At 38.8% G+C, this 19526-nt stretch overlaps 1 protein-coding gene across 1 annotated transcript in view; it reads left to right on the plus strand.

The window, feature by feature from the left end:
* SEC63 (SEC63 protein translocation regulator) overlaps positions 1 to 19526 on the plus strand; it is a 67939-nt gene that overhangs the window by 18193 nt on the left and 30220 nt on the right. Inside the window, exons 2-8 of the mRNA XM_075414275.1 lie at positions 1416 to 1515; positions 2368 to 2482; positions 6149 to 6261; positions 8891 to 8952; positions 14404 to 14462; positions 15210 to 15260; positions 17644 to 17752. Of these exons, the coding sequence (XP_075270390.1) occupies positions 1416 to 1515; positions 2368 to 2482; positions 6149 to 6261; positions 8891 to 8952; positions 14404 to 14462; positions 15210 to 15260; positions 17644 to 17752 (609 nt within the window). The remainder of the gene's footprint in view (positions 1 to 1415; positions 1516 to 2367; positions 2483 to 6148; positions 6262 to 8890; positions 8953 to 14403; positions 14463 to 15209; positions 15261 to 17643; positions 17753 to 19526) is intronic.

Here is a 19526-nt window from a genome sequence, read left to right on the forward strand (position 1 = left end):
ATGTTTCATCGAACACACTTCCTGCTTGTTTAGAGGTTGAAGTAGATCCCTGAGCACTATCTACCACCTCCCAGTATCTTCAGAATCACCAAACAGGCGTCGTCACTGTATTCCACAATCACCTTTTAGAAATTTGCCAAAGAAAAATGTTTCCATGTATCATAACTGCTATTTTAATTAAGATGAGGGCATCGCCTTGTTAAAAGTGCAAAGTTGAGATTTAAGACTTTTTTAGGGTGATTGATGTGTGCTTTGGATCAAAGTTGTTAATATATTCTTGCATTTAGATAATTCACAAAATTCTTTTAAATTGGCAAATTTAGTCACTTTCTTCACCAGCAATATCTAAATGTATTGAGACAGGATGATTTTTTTTTTTTCCTTCTTAGTTCATTCTGCTTTAGTCTGAAAAGGGCCAAGTGATCTTTTTCTTTTGCAGGTAAGGTAATTATAGTGACCTCCTCACGTTAGAAGTGTTGCAGGCCAGACTGCATAGTCTATGAAAGACAAGTTACTTAAAAGATAAGCAGGACTGAAGTCACTCGATAACATATAATTTAAGTGTTTACAGAAATTCTCTACAAGATGATTGCTTTCCACCATATTTTTCTTGGCATAAAAGACTTATATGACCGAGACTAAGTTGGTCTTTATTAACTCTGAAGTACAACTAAAACTCTCTTAATAGAGAGAGCTTCCATGCCTTGCCATGGTGATGCTGCCAGTGTGAATATCCTGTCCTGGAAGGACACGGGAGGAAATCTTGTTGGCTAGTTTCTCCTTAAGGTGTATACTCACTTGTCAAGGGCTCGTACTACTGACCTACATGGCTTACAGGTAGCTATTATCTTACTCTTCCTTCCTTTTCTCCTTCAACAGGAAAAACCTAAATCTGCTTACAAAAAGCAGATGTTGCAAAGAGGGGGAAAATGCATCATGTTTTTAATTGAGGAAGCAGCTGTTGCTCTAGCTGCACTCTTTAGTTGTGTACAAACACTGTTTTGCATGTGGGTTGGGTTTTTTATGTTTTTTTTTGTTGGCTTGTTTTTCCTGCACCCAGTAGCTGACATACTGAAATGGGAGACTTGTTGGAGTTGAGTAAAAGATGGCAGAAGTAAAATTTACAGGTGCACATGAGCCAGGCAAAAACTGCGTTCATGAGTGGTTGCTGTGTTGGCAAGTGAAAAATAGAATGGATTCCTTTTAGGTAGCTGAGAATAATCTGACCAATTTGTGTTTATGGATGTGCAGTGTCACTTAATGGATAAAAAAACGTTCTTTCCTCCAGTGTTGCTGGACCTTTTGTTAGTCCTCCAACTGACCTTGCACTACCTACTCCAGGATGAAGTGAGCATGTTTATCATTCTGCTTTTTGTCAGATTGGTTAATCAGAATCTGTCTTTTTATTTTTACAGAGCAAATTCGATTAAAGAATATAAGAAATGTATATGGAAGATGCTTGTGGTATCGTTTGCGACTGTTAAAACCACAGCAAAACATAATTCCTACAGTAAAGTAAGTATGTTTGATTTGCATGACTTTCCATTAATGCAATTCCTACATTTTTATTTTTATAAAAATACATTTTTTTGTAATCAAAGCGGCTGGAATTAGTTATATAATAGTGGCTTTTGTGTCACAGAAGAGACATTTGCAATCTGCTGTACCTGAATAATTAGTAGTTAATCATTATTATCTAGTAGGTCTTGAAATCAAGATGGATGCTGTTTGTCCTTCAGAAAATACGTGCTAAATGAAACCATTGAACCTCAGAACTAATAAGTCAGTAAACAATGCATTTATTTGTTCCTCCCTCACTGAAATTAGTGGTGCTAGCAATGTCTTTTGATTTAAACATTTAATACGTAAACATATACATTCAAATATGCAGTAGTAATAATTTGTTTGTTTGAAGTTTTATATCCTTCAGTTCTTTATTTATTACTTCCGACCTCAAAATATTTTGCTGTCAGTTTTTCATCTGTTTCAGCTTTTTGTGTTTTTAACATTGACTTTGTCTAGGATCAGGTTAAAGTCATCCTTTAAAAACAGAAAATATTGTTGTATATCTGCTGAGGACAGAGAGTTAAAGAACGGAATGGTCTTTGATAGTGGCTTGCTTGTGTTTAAAAAGAGATTAAAAAAAAAAGTGAAGAAATTAATTAGAAGCCAGAGCGGCTGTCTCATTTGTGTCAAAGGTGATGTTATAACTGAAACATTCATACCTGCTTTAAAATGGCTTTAGTGCTTCTAGCTGTTTTAATATTATGTCTTCAAGACTGATAACAAATGGCTTCTTAGGTTATTTGAAGTATTATACTAGAGATAGTGGATTTGTACATTTAGAAAGTTCTTTCTTCCAAACAGGAAAATAGTCCTCCTTGCTGGCTGGGCGTTATTTTTGTTTCTTGCATACAAAGTTTCCAAAACGGACCGAGAGTATCAAGAATACAACCCTTATGAGGTTTTACATTTGGATCCTGTAAGTAGTAGCATCTTTCACTAGTCTGTACTACTGTAACTGTATTTTATGTCTGGAGGTCAAATATAAGACTTGTTTTTTAAACATTTTAGCTTTAGTGAATGTATCTAGTGGTTTTGTTCTTTTTTGGCATCTGAAAGTTACTGCTGCTCATTGTAAAGTCAGTCTTTAGATATTCTTTGCTTATATCTGTACTAATTTATAACTTGTGTCTAACTCCTTCAAAATTCTAATGACTTTCTTAATATAGTGAGGTAGATGTTTTTAATCTATTTTGAATCTTACTGTGGTATTGTTTTCCTCTCTTGGTACAGGGAAATAAAGTCATTCTGCCTTGTACACCCTGTGAAAATCCTCTCAATAGTAATTTTTAGAGATGCTGAATAAACTGTATAAACGAGAATGTGGATTCATGTCATTTACAGTTGTACAGCAATATTTCTCTTGTAAATGAAAGGTTTTGCTAAAGGGTGTTGGTGATGCATATTTTGATGTACTTAAGGTTACCTTGAATCTCAGTTGCATCTGTGAATGCAAACAACAAATTCTGAATAGTGATACCAGCCAATCGGTTTATTAAACTGGAAAAAAAAGAGTGTTTATCTAGAAAACAGATGCAGTGTTTTATTTATATTGAAGGTCTGATTCAGAATAGATGTAAGAAGCTACATATCCTGAGGAGGCAAATAGACCTTCTGGACATCTCTTAAACTCTTACTTAGTCTTGTCAAACTCTTTTCTTAATATTAACCACAATACCTCAGGCAAGGTCTCTGCTTGTGGTAGTGATTTCCTGATAGAAAGCTCCTCTTTTGAGTAACAGTAGAGTCATCTCTTCAGTTCTGAAGTCTGAGTTTTACTCTCCAGCCTAAGGAAGCATAGCGTGAATACAGCTCAACACAAGAATATGGAAGAACTTTGAATGTACCTGTTTTGACTAAACTTGATGTCTGTTGTTAGTGTGGGAGAGCTTAATAGGTATATGATCATTAATTACTACATCTCTTTCAGTTAGTGACGTGGCTTGTCCATGTAAGGATAGGCATCACTGGCAATGCTTTTCTATGCAAAGAAAGCCATTATAGCAGATATGTGACTCCAGCCTGCTTCTAGCTAGACAGGTTGAACAAGACCCGCCTGTCATGTGTGGAGGCAAGTTATTTAAATTCACCCTCTGCTCAGTTCCTCTGTCAATGACTTGATTGCCAAGTTGCCTTCTCTCACTGATGCACAGGAACAGGATAAATGTTTGCTATTGAAGGGTATCTGTTGGAACTGTGCAGTTTAAATGTTCATGTATCTCTGTTAACTTTAGTTAAACAAGTCCGGCTAGGGATTAGGTCATCAGAGGATTTTCTTTTGTCGTCTTTCGCAAATTTCTACAGTCAACAGTCCTGAGGGGAAAAGAGTATGTATGTAGTGAACTGTAACTTAACATTTCTTAATTAAAACTTGTACGCATGCTCAAGACACATGCAACTTACCCAGGCGAAGAAAGCAATAGGGGAATGCTCTGAGAACTGATAGAGAGATGGAGCATATTGTTGTAAGAACAAGTTGAATTAAAGCCAGAGGTGTTACGAGTGGCATGAAGAGATGGATGCGTGAAGATACAGCAGTTGAAGTAGGGCTCAAAATAGAGTCCAAGATTCCAGAGTGTGTTTATTGTTTGTATTTCTGTGCTATCACAGGATGTCTGTTAAATCTCAGTGAAAAACTTTTAGTTTGGACTCCATAAAAGTTAACAGCTTACTTCTGTTACCGTTCAAGTGGAGCCCTTGGAGTCGTTGCCAGCCTTGCTGATGTTGAAGCGATACAGATGTTGAAGTGTTGTTAGATAATGGAAATTTTGATGTTAAAAAAACCCAAAAAACCCCAAGCTTAAAAAACCTGAACAGTTGCAGACAAGCACTTGAAAGTTTTGGTAGCCAAGAATTGATTTGCTCCTTTACATCCACCCTGTGGCCAAGATTTTTTTTTGTTTTTTATATCTTATGTTAGCATATCGGCATATAACAAGAGGTGTTTTTCTCCAGAGGAGAACATGGATGAAATCAGATAGTGTACGTGCACCCTATTTTATATAAAGTATCAGCACTTTGTTTTGAACATAGAATAGCTCTTTTTAGAGCGCATCACTTAAATTCACTAATACATAAGGCACTCAGATAATATTACTGATTTATTGAGTAAGTATCCCTACTGCCATTTTACAGGTGGGAACCAAGGCAGAAAGATGAACCTCAAAACTGATCATAATTTTGGTTTCTTTAAGTAAGACAGTTGGGGCCTTAATGTTTTTCTGTAAGTAGTTAATATAGGGAGGTTCTGTGTTCCAAGCAGAGTGCTGACTGATACCAACTGTGCTAGGCTGCTAAGCACTTCTGTAAGTCAGGCCTAACCTCTGTAGCCTAGCTTTTGAAAACGAGGAGTAAGCAATTAGTGACAGATGGAAAGCTTGTTACCAGCTTACCAGGAGTCATGTGCAACCTCTGTGGCAGAGAGAAGAAAGCGGTATTTTTCTTGTTATGGGCAGCATCCTTGTGAGCCATGAAAACTCACCTCTTCCTTTCCAGCCTCTGCTTCCTTCCCACCCCACCCTCCACTTCCCAGCTTCTGTTGCTCATTTAACATTCTTCATCTAGTCTTAAAATGGCTGGTTTTACTTGAAGTCTAACTTACTATGGAGTAAATTCATCCTGTGTATTAAATGAGGCAGGCATGCAGTTGAAAAACAGTGTTGGAAAATAAGACACATTGTATAAAGAGAGATAAGTAACAGCAAATGAAGCCCCAGGGTAGTTTAATTTATGGTTTAAATCTATTGAAACTGTACCATCATCTTTAAAAAAAAATTATTGTGTGTTTATTATTCAGTTAAGGTCAGCATGCTAGGCCTCTCTACCATGAAATGTTGAAAACTCCCATGGTTCTGTGAAACGTAGCAGATAGCTCACTAGAAAAACTTTATAATGTGGATTTTCTTGTGTAGGGAAGTTCACAGTTTAACCTGAAAGTTAATACACAGAGGGTTGTGTCGGTGGCGTTTCACAAAGTGCTGCAGTAGAATAAAGATTGAGCTCTTTCTTAGGTATAGGTGATGTATTCCCTTGGTTCAAGAAGTTTGAAATAATTCATGAGTAGGTTGATTCCAGTTAAAGACATTCTTAAGTGGCAGGGCAAGCCACTGTTTCTGGTGGCTGACAGATTATTTCTACCTACAAGCTGCAAGTGAACCATCACACTTGATCTATGAACTCTTACTTAAATAGAAGAACATTGCACGTGAGAATTCCTTGTATTCTTGAATATGTTTAGGAGAAGACAGGATTTGTCAAACAGATGAGAAGGCCTTAACTTGTTTTTTTTTTTTTCTGTGACTGGGTGAACAAGGTAATCCAGAAGAAAATAATAGTCATTTGAATGTCTCTTTATTAGACTGTGACTTCTAACTTGATTTAAAAATATAGTGGTTATAAAAATGTTATAGAAAAACATAATCATGTTTCCATGAAATACATATGTAGTTTCATGATCACACGTTAGATCATAATTCTTTAGTTCAATGAATGGTTCAGCGAAATATTGCACAGTGTGCTTTAGAATATAGATAAAGAAGAGTTGATTTAAGGTATTTATTAATAACTGAAAACTTTCCTTTCTAAGGGAGCAAGTGTATTGGAAATTAAGAAACAGTACCGTGCACTATCGCTAAAATACCATCCAGATAAAGGAGGAGATGAAGTTATGTTCATGAGGATTGCTAAGGCCTATGCAGCGTAAGTTTTTTTTGCTGTTGTTTTTTGTTTGTTTTTTTGTTTTCCTGTAAAAAAATGGGATCTTGATATTATGGAGAGGGAAACCTTTAAGCTAACAGCAAGGATGAGCTAAGCAGCCAGGGAAAATCTGTCTGGATATGTAAAGAAAGTCAAAACGTGTCTCAGTTCAGTGCATACTTACTCTGTACAAGTTAGGAAGGATAACTTAATTGTTTAGCAACTGTCAGAATACTGTAAGATCTTTGCATTAAACTTCCGTGTCAGCTAGGAAGAGTTTCCAAGTGTGGTACATACTAAATCTTAAAGATGACAAAGAACAAAATGGGTGTTGTGGTTTTCAACCAACCGCCCCTGTTGCAGTAATTCTGGAGTGTTGCTTAGAGAAAAAAATATACTGTGAATTTCACCTGGTGATAAAGCCAAAGATTGAGACACAGTATTGTAATTTGGTTCCCATCTAGCGACAAAGATGTTTCGTTCTGGTTCTGACTTGGTTTTCTCTTGGCTCCCCTACATGCATTTTCATTTGCACTTGCCTTGCAGTCTTGATTTTTGACTCGGTGACTATCATATTATCCGTGTAGTTCTTAAAAGCTGAATTGTCAAATCCTGTTTTCCTCCACAGTAGTTTTTGGCCTTACCTCTGCTTATAGCTTTTTTTGTTTTTTTTGATCTGAGAGGTGATGTGTGATACTAGAATTCTGTATAAAGAAAATCCCTTTTTATGGAATTTTTCCATAATCAAGATGTGGGTTTGGGTTTTGTAATGTTGTTCATACACGGAATGTTGATACAGTTTTATGTTCTCTTCTACTCTCAATGATCGTCCATGAGAGTCTCTGACCAGGTTCTTCTAGATATTTCACGTGTGGAATGTGTAATGTTTAATATCAAATTTGCTTATCTGTAGACAGGTGATGATACATGGGATTTCTGATTTAGCAGAGTGGTACATTTGTATTGTATTTTTAGTATATTTTGTAAGTTAGACCTAGCAAAATATAGCAATTGCAGTACACGGTTCAATCACAATACCCATGTGATTCCCATTACCTGTCTCTCTAATACTCTTACTGTCACTATGCTGGGCATCCCCAGGCACCAGGAAGCCAGATGTGGGTTGAAGCCAGCTTGAGTCCATTGTTTTCTTCGGAATTCTTTTGTTAGTTGTCTAGTTTTTATACTCCGGTTGGTCTGAGCGAGGCATACGCTCCTTCCGTGCTGGTCTGGCAAACTCAGGGGGACATTCATGCTTTTGTAATGAACTCTAGAAGAAACCTTTATACCACCAGTTGATCCGCTCAACTGTTGATAGGGGTTTATCTAAAACAGAGGTCCCCTTTGTGCTGTGAATAGTCAGTGTCTTTGCAACAGCTGCGGTGAGTCACTGTGGTCAGCCTGAGTTTCACAGCACGTCGCCTTTGCCGGTCTCCTCTGAGCCTTGTTCCAGTGTAGGGGCTTGTTGAGTCTGTCACATCATCAGAGAACCTAGCAAGTTGGTGATTTCCGCTTTTAAGTCAGTTGTCTATGTGATTGACCCTACTGGCTATTTGAGATTCCTGTTTGGAGTCAGGTGAGAAGGCGAACCAACACCATGCTTACCTGAGCAGTTTTGAAATTATGCTTTCTGCTTAAACACATCTGCATCACTGTTGAAGAGACTTTCATAGGATATTCTGGTATTGCTTTCTGAACTCCTGAAACATCTCATGTCTTTACTTTGCAAACTAGCACTCAAATGCTTGGTGATATAGTCTGATACTTCAAACCCTAGTGCAAGGGCTGTGGCAGAGGCATGTTTTGAAGTAAATGACGGTGAAGTTCCTTAGCCATGCTGTCTTGAAAGAAGATAAAAGCTACCTGTTCAATGAGTCTGCTTGTTAACAAGTGTGAGACTTAGAAGTGATCAGGAGGTGTCTGACTCACTGGGTTTCTTCTGTGAGACAAAATGTTCCATATAGTGAATGCGTAATGTTCTGTTTCTTAAAGCAGTATTCTTCCCTGTAGTAACAGGGATTTTGTTTGAGGTGGTATATTATTGCCAAGAAGCTGTCATTACAGAACAGGCATAGAAACTGTAAGATTGAGGAGATGATGTCTTAATTTATTTCTCTCTTATTACATATGAAACTGCGGAGTTCCAGGAAAAAGTAACAATCAAACAAACACGTCCTGTCAAAGGCTAAAAATCTAGAATAAGCTCCTATGGACAACTTCTGCTGTATGAACTCATTTTGCATATTGACCTTTCTTCCAAAAAATGATACTGTTTTCAACCTTTGTCTTTCAAAATTTGCTGTACTGTAACCTGGCATTGAGAAGTGCTCTTTGCTGATGGGTCACTCAAGAAAAGGGAGATGTGATTGTTCCATCTCCAATATGAGGGTGCACCTTCTGTGTCTGATCTCTTCTGCTGTCAGAGCGCTAAAAGAATTTGCAAGTGTATCGTGAAGGAATACAGCAGTATTGTTTCATAACAGATTTCATACAGACAATAGCAGAAGCTGTTAGCTTGTCAAACCACCGCTGAAGGACAGTGTAAATGCCATGTTGTAAAGTTTCGGTATGTTAATGATTTAGAGAAATTTCTTCACTTCTGTATTAACTTAATATCTCTTCTTCAACCTAGCTTAACTGATGAAGAATCACGAAAAAATTGGGAAGAATTTGGTAATCCAGATGGCCCACAAGGTATCAATTATGAATAATACAAGTCCTGTAACTTCTGTGCATTGAGCTGTGCGATATCTGAGAATTAGAGAAGCACTCGGATCTTAACGTATATAGAGTATCTTTTTCCTGTGATTAGAAACAGTGCGTTTGATCAGTTCTGTGAAACTGGCTCTGGGGTGGCAATGGGAGGAAAAGGCAGAAGAGAGTTTGCTTTTATATTTCTCAAACTTGTTACTGGGGAGAAAAAAAGAGAAGGGTGTTTTTTTTAATTAGTCAGCTTCAGTAAGTATCTGGAGAGACTGGCCGATATTAAAAGGAGGTATAGGCAAAAAGTAGACTATTACTCATCAGAAACTTGCCAATTTTAAACACTTTTTGGTATTTAGAATCAGATACTATGGATGTATGTTGAAAAATTAACCACTAGCCATAATGCAGTAAACACACTTCGAAGTGATGTGCACGAGGGTATGTATGTATTGAAATAAATACTGTATACACATCTGTGTTCCGTATGCTGGAAGCAGTCCTGTTTGAGTGTAGCTCTGTGCTGCCTTCATCTTGAGGAGTCCTGGTGATAATCCCTATGCTGGTAGATTATTCATGGGCAGGTAGCTACACAGAAATCATCCTGATGACGGTGTAGTAAAGTTTTACAGTAGATGATCCAAACTAAAACAATTTTAAGACTGAAAGCTAATACGTTTGTTTGTTCGCTCCTATTTACAGTTGCGTGAGTTACTTGCATAACATCTTTGTGACCATTGTTTAAGTGGACTAGTTGTGAGGAAGAATATTGTGTATTTCTGGCTACTTCTGATGCTCATTACATGCAAAAAGAAAACTTGCCATCTGTTAGGACAGGCCTCTTTAGATAGTGCCTTCTTGATGCTCTGCAGTTAATGGGACTAATCATAGAATCGTAGGTTGGAAAAGACCTCTGAGATCATCAAGTCCAACCATCCACCCAACAACACCATGCCTACTGAACTATATGCTGAAGTGCCACATCTACACATTTGTGAAACACCTCCAGGGATGGGAACTCCACCACCTCCCTGGGCAGCCTGTTCCAATGCCTGACCACTCTTTCAGTTAAGAAATTTTTCTTAATATCTAATCTAAACCTCCCCTGACACAACTTGAGGCCATTGCCTCTAGTCCTATTGCTAGTTACCTGGGAGAAGAGACCAACACCTGCCTCACTACAACCTTCTTTCATGTAGTTAGAGAGCGGTAAGGTCCCCCCCTAGTCTCCTCTTCTCCAGACTAAACAGCCCCAGTTCCTTCAGCCACTCCTCATAAGACTTGTTCTCTAGACCCCTCACCAGCCTCGTTGCCCTTCTCTGGACACGCTCCAGTACCTCAATGTCCTTCTTGTAGTGAGGGGCCCAAGACTGAACACAGTACTTGAGGTGCAGCCTCACCAGTGTCGAGTACAGGGGCACGATCACCTCCTTACTCCTCTGGCCACGCTATTCCTGACACAAGCCAGGATGCCGCTGGCCTTCTTGGCCACCTGGGCACACTGCTGGCTCATGTTCAGCCGGCTGTCAACCAACACCCCAAGGTCATTTTCTGCTGGGCAGCTTTCCAGCCACTCCTCCCCAAGCCTGCAGCGTTGCATGGAGCTGTTGTGACTGAAGTGCAGGACCCAACATTTGGCCTTGTTGAACCTCATACAGTTGGCCTTGGCCCATTGATCCAGCCTGTCCAGATCGCTCTGCAGACCCTTCCTACCCTCAAGCAGATCGATACTCCCACCCAGCTTGGTGTCATCTGCACACTTACTGAGGGAGCACTCAATCCCCTCATCCAGATCACTGATAAAGATATTAAACAAGACTGGCCCCAAAACTGAGCCCTGGGGAACATCACTTGTGACCTGCTGCCAGCTGGATTTAACTCCATTCACCACCACTCTCTGTGCTCGGCCGTTCAGCCAGTTCTTTATCCAGTGAAGAGTACACCCATCCGAACCATGGGCAGCTACTTTCTCCAGGAGGATGCTGTGGGGAACAGTGCCAAAGGCCTTACTAAAGTCCAGATAGACAACACCCACAGCCTTTCCCTCATCCACTAGGTGGGTCACCTGGTCATAGAAGGAGATCAGGTTGGTCAAGCAGGACCTGCCTTTCATGAACCCATGCTGGCTGGGCCTGATCCCCTGGCTGTCCTTCACATGCCCGGTCAGAGCACTCAAGTTGAATTGCTGCGTAATCTTCCCCAGCGCCGAGGTCCAGCTTGACAGGCCTGTAGTTCCCGGGATCCTCCTTCTGGCCCTTCTTGTAGATGGGTGTTACACTGGTGATCCTCCAGTCATCTGGGACCTCCCCTGTTAGCCAGGACTGCTGACAGATGATGGAGAGTGGTTTGACCAGCTCCTCGGTCAGTTCCCTCAGCACTCTTGGATGGATCCCATCTGGCCCCATAGACTACTAAGTGTTCAGGTGGCACAGCAGGTCATTAACTGCTTCCTTCTGGATTGTGGGAGGTTTATTCTACTCTCCTTCCCTATCTTCCAGCACTGGGGACTGACTACCTTGGGAATAACTGGTCTGACTATTAAAGACTGAGGCAAAGGAGGCATTAAGTACCTCAGCCTTTTTCTCATCCTTGTTGACAATATTCCCCCTCACATCCAATAAGGAATGGAGACTCTCCTTGGCCTTCTTTTTATTGTTGATGTATTTGTAAAAACATTTTTTGTTCTCCCTAAGTTATACTGCATGTCTACATGGAATGAGTTAAGGGCAGCTTGGAAGTAATAAATGGAATTTGTAACTTCAAAATTAAGTTACAGGATGACATGAGGGAACTCTGTGCTGGAAATTCTTCTTCTGAAATATAGCCATCCAACATGGGAAATTAATATTAAATGGGAGAAAGCCCCAGCCCCTGAAGCAGTATTTCAATGAAACAATTATTCCCTCTCCTTTCAAAAACACAACTGTGCCAACTAGATCGCAGTCTGACTAAGGCATTTCTGATGGGCTAAGGTGGTGGTTCAGTTTCTTTAACCACTGTGTTTTATAGCGATAGCAAACTACTTTCAGCTTCTAGCTTCTCTTGGTTTGCTGGCCAGGCAAGTAGGAGGACTCTGTCCCACTTGAAGCAAAATGCAGATAACGGTCTTGCTTCAGAAACGCTGTTACAGTATCAGCAAAATGGCACTGTAAATTTAAGCTTGGTATATGTACAAATAACTTTCTTAGGACCTTTCCTAGGATGCTAAACTGTTTTTGGCATCCATGAGCTATTAAGTTAGTGTTGCCAAGGCACAGGATTTCGGGTTAGGCAGTATGTTAGTGTCCTTGAATGGACCTGAAGCTGTGACTTCAAAAGATAACTCAGTCAAAAGCTGAGGATTTAAAGGCATGAAGATCCTTGTGCACAGTTGGCTCAGGGACAGCTTTCACAAACTTAAAAGGGACTCTGGATTCCTGAAGGGTGAAGTGAAATGGTTCTTTGGTAGGGCAGCAGTTTGTACTATGACTGCGAAGCCTTCTGCTGTTCTGAAACCCTAAGTCAAACTACGGTGGAATTGGAGTTCTCCGCTTCTAGATGTCATATCGTTGCTTCATCTGAAGAGTGGGAAGCAGCACAAAATTTTCTCTCTCCCATCCTCTGTTCTGTAAGCTTGTTCCACATTGAAGTGTGACGAGCTTTCTCATTTAGTTAACTTCACCTTCTTTTAATTTAGATGCTTGCAATGTAAAGATGTGTATCCAAATTATGTATTCTAGTTCTTTAGTTCTGTGTGGTCAAAGAATGGAGACAGTCCCTTATAGAAGTATATTCTCGGATGAGAGGAAACACATCTGGTGTTAGACATGTCTAACCAAGTTAGTTGAGGTACCTCTCACCCTCTGCCCAGCGCGGAGGAACAGCAAGCAGTGTCCCTCTCTATCCAACTGGAGCAGCATGGACGTTAGAGACAGGCAAACAAGATTTTCTGGTCTTCGGCATGACTTGCTCCATTACTAAAAGTAAAATACTGAATGTGAAAAATCATCTGGAGAGTGTTTAAAAGCAGATGAGGGGACCTGGAAAGTGAAAAGATACACTTTATTAATGTAGGGCAGTTTTAGTAGACTCTTTCCCCTTGGTGTTTGCTAGCACTGCAGCTTGGCCAGGATGGATGGGGGCAAGGAGCCTCTCAGGCCAGAAGAGAAAGAGCATTGTACTGAACAACTACTGTTCTGGAACAGTTTGAAGCTACAGTCCTAAGGGTTAAAAATATTGTGGGAAACTGAAATTGATACCAGCAGTAAAAGACATATTAACATTTTTGGTAGATTCTTCTAAAAATCCATAACCATTAACAGGTCGGGAAGTGTCTCCTGACTCTTCTCCAGAGCAGGGCATTTCGCCTAACTTAATGTGGTAAATTCACTGGGTGTTATTCTGTTGAACTCCTAAGCTTGAGGTGTGTGAATCTGGTCAGACGTTTGAGTCTCAACAGATAGTAGTTTCCAAGTTAACTGCATAGAAGTCATGTTAGGCTTGTGCATAGCAACTGGTTGACTGAATTGGGGACTGTCGCAGTCTGTTGGAGACAGTATGCGAGTAGTATCTAAGTGCATAGGGGATCCTGGTCTGTCCTTATTTAAGGCAGTACTCCTCACTGATACCTGCTAGTTTGCTTGTGTGGTGGTTTTTTTTTTTTTTTTTTTTAAAGCAGGCCCTAGAAATTTGTAGTCTTTTTTTTTTCCTGGATTTCCTAGAACTTTTAGTGTGTTGGGATAGGTAGCGTTTGCAAAGTTCAATTTATTACTGCTAAAGTGTTTGAAGACAAGCCATTTTATGCTACTCTGTATTCAGATCTGTGTACTATAGTTCTTACTGTTAGAGAATGCCTTCTATTTTTTGCAGCCTAACTCCTTTTGGATTGAAAAGTGTTCCTTTCTCTTTCTTACCAATCACACAGAAATTTGAACTGCCAGAGGGTTCTGTTTTTTTAATTTATGGCTTAGAACACTTGCCGAAAGTTACAAACTAAGAAAACTTTTTCCATAGAATTCATTTGCTCAGACAGTTTTCTTGCAGTTCATGTATTTACTGATATATGTATTTAAACTGCTGAAAACTCTGCAAGGCAAAGCTTGTAAATCTTTCTATCTGTGAAATATGTATCTCTTTTGTATATATATATATATAAAAATAAATAAAACTCATATCTACTTTGCTGCAAGATATTAAGCTAAAATCTTTGGTATTTCAGGTGTTGCATTTAGGTCTTGTTATTTTATTGCATACTTGAGTGTATTTCTAATTTGTTTTTTGATTTTGCTGAATTTGTTAGAATTTTGCTTTTTGAAGTGATAAATGTGAGGATTTTTTTGTGGGTTGGTGATTTTGTTGTTGGGTGGTAGGGTTTTTTTTTTGTTTTTTGTTTGTTAGACTTAATGTGACTTTGAAACAAACCCTTAATATTTTATAGTGACTTTCTTTTCTTTCACTCTACAGCTACAAGCTTCGGTATAGCTTTGCCAGCTTGGATTGTGGATCAGAAAAATTCAATTTTGGTGAGTCAGCTTGCTTAGCTCAGGATTTTAACATGAACTTTCAAGTGTTCACCTTAAAATGTTTGTGCTTAATACTGCACATCTTGGTCAATACACATAGTTAATAATATTTTGGTCCAAACGTACATCTTTGAAGCAAATTTCAGGAGTCAAAAGTGTTAGAGTACCTTAAAGCTAACCTTTGAGAGTGAAGTATCAGTATGCTTGGAAGACTTATTGCAGTGACAATGAGGTGGTACTGTAGTCACCCATGCTGCAAATTGTGTGTTTGCGGTTGCAAGGAAACACATATAGAACTGTTTGTTCGCTGGGCTTCTGTAGTGCCCTTTGGTTTGCTAGTGATGCTGTAGTCATACAGTGTCTAAGTGTTCCTTCTGTTGTGTTTGTTGCTGTAAGGTGTTTGGCTTACCCGCTTGACTTGTTTTAATGCGGTTGTCACCTCTCTCCACTGCATCACAGTATAGCTGCCAACTCCTTAATTTTTAAAGAAACCCACCTGAGACAAAACGTGGATGATGTAAAAGATTACACTAAACTGATACTCCTTATTTAAACACTAGCCAGCTGATTATAGTACTTGTCATTATTTCTGAAGAACAAATTACAAGTAATATGCAATAAGCTTGCATTAATTTGTAGTAGGCTTGTGGTAATACTACTTGACTGTATTTCAGAATAAAGATTAAGCAAGAGTGATATTAAATAACTGAAGTGCCTAATGCATTGTGTTTCATAATTTTTCTCTAGGTTTTGCTTGTATACGGGTTAGCATTTATGGTTATTCTTCCAGTTGTTGTGGTAAGTATTATCTGATTAAGATTCTACCCTCTGTAACCAAGCTGTAAACAAAGCTGTTTTAGACATGAGTTGCTCATTCTTGCCTTTCATGGAGAGAGGGAGCGAGCAAGCTTTATTTTTCCCTAAAAAAAAAAAAAGTGGTTTTTTTTTTTTTTTTGTTATGGGCAATGCATAGCTGCTGTAGAGTTTCCCCCCAAAATGCAGTGCCATGATAGAGAGAGGGCTGTACCAGAATGATTACTGCATGTGGAACAGGTTGTTGCTTTGATTTCTCCTGGCTCCTTTTGTTTTCATAACTTCAGTTTTTGTTGATCTTTGGTACTCCACACACTGTGTGAGGAGTCAGTTGGCTAGGTGAGTGGTGTTTCAGGGCTTGGGCTTGCCCTACAGTATTGCTTTTGAACACTGTCCCTTATCCAGTGATTGTGCATTTGATGTATGGCATGAAGAGAAACTCGGAAAATTGACACCTGGAAACCTTCATGCCCTTGAGAAGAAGATTTTCATTTGAGAAAGTGTCCTGGGGTCTTGGCAACTGCTTGCATCTCTGCGTGCAGAGGCTCAGGCAGGCATTATCGCTTCTCTTTGGGAGTCTTTCTGCACAATGGAAGATTTAGTGTAGAAAACTAGATGTGGTGATTTCAACAAGTTGTTGACTTAAGCCTAAAATCCAGGGTACAGTGTCTACCTATTTTTCCCATCTTTTCTTTTAGGTTTCAGTTGGCATCTGTTGATGCTTTTTTGTATACGTGTACTTTTAGTGATTTATACTGGGTTTATCATAGCTCAAGTGAAAGTAAACATCCTTTCTGTTGTTATGAAGAAAAGTCATGAGCAGAGGAAAAAAAAATAATCTGCTGCCTCTTGCTCCTGTACCAGATGTAGACTTCTGCATTCAGACTTGTCACTGTAAATTTCTTTTATAGTCAGTGAAGAGGAATAGTCATTTTTATGGAGCAAGTTATTTTATCATTTCATTCTAAAGTAGACATACAAGATGATTCATGCCTTTAATGGGCCTGTTTCTCTTTTATGCATCAATAAAGAAGACGAAGTTAACTACAGTGTAGTCATCCTATATCTGAGATAGGCATCTAAAATAAAGCAAGGCTAGTTTCCACACTCTGAATCCAGATCAATAAAAAAGAAAATACTGATACGTAATTCTTCCTAGACCTCCGCTGACCTAAATAATGTTCTGTACCTAAGGTGAGACAGATGAGCTGTATCTGCAAAAGCAGTTAGGGCAGCCTCTTTCATGTAGATTTGGACTGGCTGTAGTTATATTTTTCTTCCAGAAAAAAATTGATAGCTATGGGATTATAATCTAAATTTTTCTCCAGAAATACCTCAGAGAGTTATGTACTATTTTGTGTCAGGGTTCGTCTATTCATGTAAGAATGAAACCTAATTTATTTTTAAAAATAAAAGTTTGTGGGGAGCCAGTCCTACAGTGTTTACCAAATAATGAAGTAAATTAGAGTTCTTGCTGTCATAGGGGAATTAACACTGTTGCCTGTTGAATTAATAGTGGTAAGCATCACTTACTACTTTACTGCTTGTTGCTTTTCAGTTATGGTAAACTTTACAATAGATTGAGATGTATATTTTTCTTTTTTTGTCATGTTAGTGGGCTTTGCTTACAAGGAGTTTTATGAGCATACTGCAGTTTATAACCCAGTACAGTGTTTTTCTTAATATATTATAGAGTACAATAACCACACAGTGAGTTCCATGATTTGAAGACACTGGTGTAATTGTAATGAGGGAGTTATTGGAGTGTTTCTGAAGGTTTGGAAAACTTTTCCTGTCAACCTGAAGGTGTATGGCTTAGTTCTGCAAATTTGCAGCAAGGGCACTGGGCCTCCTCCTGATTCCCCTTCTGAAAGCAAGTTCTGATTAGATGACTTGAATTATTTTCTGCAAATTTTCTTATAATGACAGAAATGTCTTATTTTGTTCTTGGGTTGGCCTCAGTCTGCCTAAACTGAATTTGATTTGAATGCTGTGTTGCACAATAAGGAGTTACTACGTATATGGAAAGTGGTAGATCCAGTGGATTTACTGTTTAGCAGATTCACTAAGACAATGTTAAAATTAAAGCAGTGTGTACGTGTGTGCATGTGTTGAGGGGATTTGTGTAGGCTAGAGATAATGTAAAAAATTTTAACATTACATTCTCACAGATTAATATATTGGTGTGCTTTTAAAATTTTGTTGGCAAAGATTTTTGTTTCATTCTCCTTTCTGAAATTCAGTTGACCTTAACGTAAAGTCAGCTGGGCTGAGTTACCTGGTTGTGAACAGACATGAGGTGATCCAATGTAGCTGTTTTGATGCTGCATCGTAGCTAACATCAGTTTGTTCTTGTTAAATGTCTCAGGGTTCTTGGTGGTACCGATCAATAAGATATAGTGGAGATCAGATTCTCATTCGGACAACTCAAATATATACATACTTTGTCTATAAAACACGGAACATGGACATGAAACGTAAGTAAAAGGCACCTTGAAATGTTGATGTTTTCATCTGGAAATGTCAATCTGCTGATGTTAAAATGCTTCTGCTTTGTAAACCTTTGTTAGGTTAAAATAATGTTTCTGGTTCTCTTAGAATGTTTTTAAAAACTTCATTTTTCTGCAGGTGACAAGTACTCTATAAGAAGACTTAAGTCTTTGGGGAGGGTGTTACACAGAATTATATTGATGTCTGTCTACCTATGTGTTTAAAAAAAAAAAAAAAGGCACAAGAAAGGCTGTTGTATGTTTGGAAAAATATCCTGACCTGCCTGTAGTCCTGAGTTACTACATGGCCACTAGGAGTGCAGGCTCTATCTGTATTTTCTAGGGGCTGTCATAACATTTGTCTTATCACCAAAGAATGAAATAGCATTTCTGGTTCTCTATGCTTACTTGTCATGTTATAGCTAAATTTCTGTTTAAAAATTTTGTTCCTTGTCTATTTCATGTTACTTTGTTACTTGTTTATAGTTTTTGATACACTTATTTTTGTTGTCTGCTCACTTTTAAAGGAATAAAAAAACCCTTTTTGTTGGGAAATCTGTAGATGAATTATGTTGGTGCAGAACTGGATCTTTTGGCTGTCATGGGCCTGAAGAATTAGCACGGTACTAGTTAGTTCTAGACTGATTTTTTTACTAAATTGCAGAATGAAAAAAAAAAAACCAAAACCCTCTAAAAAGATTCAGAAATATATTCTCTTATTCCTTTGAATTGCACTGTTGTTCAGCTTTAGATTTACTGGAAGGTTGCTGGAAGCATCCACTCTCGATACATCCCTTTCCTGCTGAACAGAAATGTTTCTCAGATAAGAGATAAAGATGTCTAGGAGATAAAAGTATGGAAATACATTTGAATTCTAGTCACAGCACACATGGATTTATGTGTGTGGGATTAATTCAGACCAGTTTATACTCTTCACCTTGTCATACTGTTATGCTTTTTCCCCTCTCCAAAGAGGTGAGAAAGGAGTAATGGGAGAGTAGGTGAGACTTGGAAATTCAAGGGGATCACTGCAAACCTGTTCTCTTCTTTCTCCAAACTTGTCAACAGTGGAGTATTTCATGTTGAATCTTACTCAGAACCATAGCTTTGAGGCTTGCCTTCTCTCTCCTATAGATTCGTTGAAAAATTAACCCAGAGTTTAAGAGGCCTTATTTAAGGCCTTCACACTTTCAGGGAGTCCTGGGGTCAGTGGCAGGTCAGGTTTTTCCCCTGAGGTCTGTTGTGCTGTCTGAATGAAAAATGAGGCGCAGCTGAGGTGGCTTAGACAAACCACACAGTGAGCAGGTAAGGCTTTTCTTGGTTGTGAATTCCACAGTGGTGTAAGGTACCAGTGCCAAACTCCAGGCTTAAGCGTGGGCAGATGTAACCAAACCAGGCTAGGGAAACAGTGAGACAAATCTGCATGACTTGCCTTGTGTTAGATATTTTTTAGGTTTCAAGAGAAGTGACTTTAATAAACTTTCTTGATGATTCACTGTTGTGGTCCTTAAATAATAGGGAAGTATTTATAGTTGTCTGAAACTCTTCGATATGCTGCGCTCGGGAAGTACATAGAGAATTGAGAACGGAAATGAGAATTGATGCTTGGGGAACCAGACTAATTGTTAGTAGGTGGAATTCACTGAGCACTATAAGAAGGCAAAAATAACTTCAGCTTGCTCAGAAGAGAACTTGCTCAAAATTTAAAAAAGAAGCTTGAGTAATTTGCTGGAAAAAAAAGTTACTGTAGCTGGAGCAAATG

This window comes from Opisthocomus hoazin, chromosome 2 (assembly GCF_030867145.1).
Source record: "Opisthocomus hoazin isolate bOpiHoa1 chromosome 2, bOpiHoa1.hap1, whole genome shotgun sequence".
Taxonomy (NCBI): Eukaryota; Metazoa; Chordata; class Aves; order Opisthocomiformes; family Opisthocomidae; genus Opisthocomus; species Opisthocomus hoazin.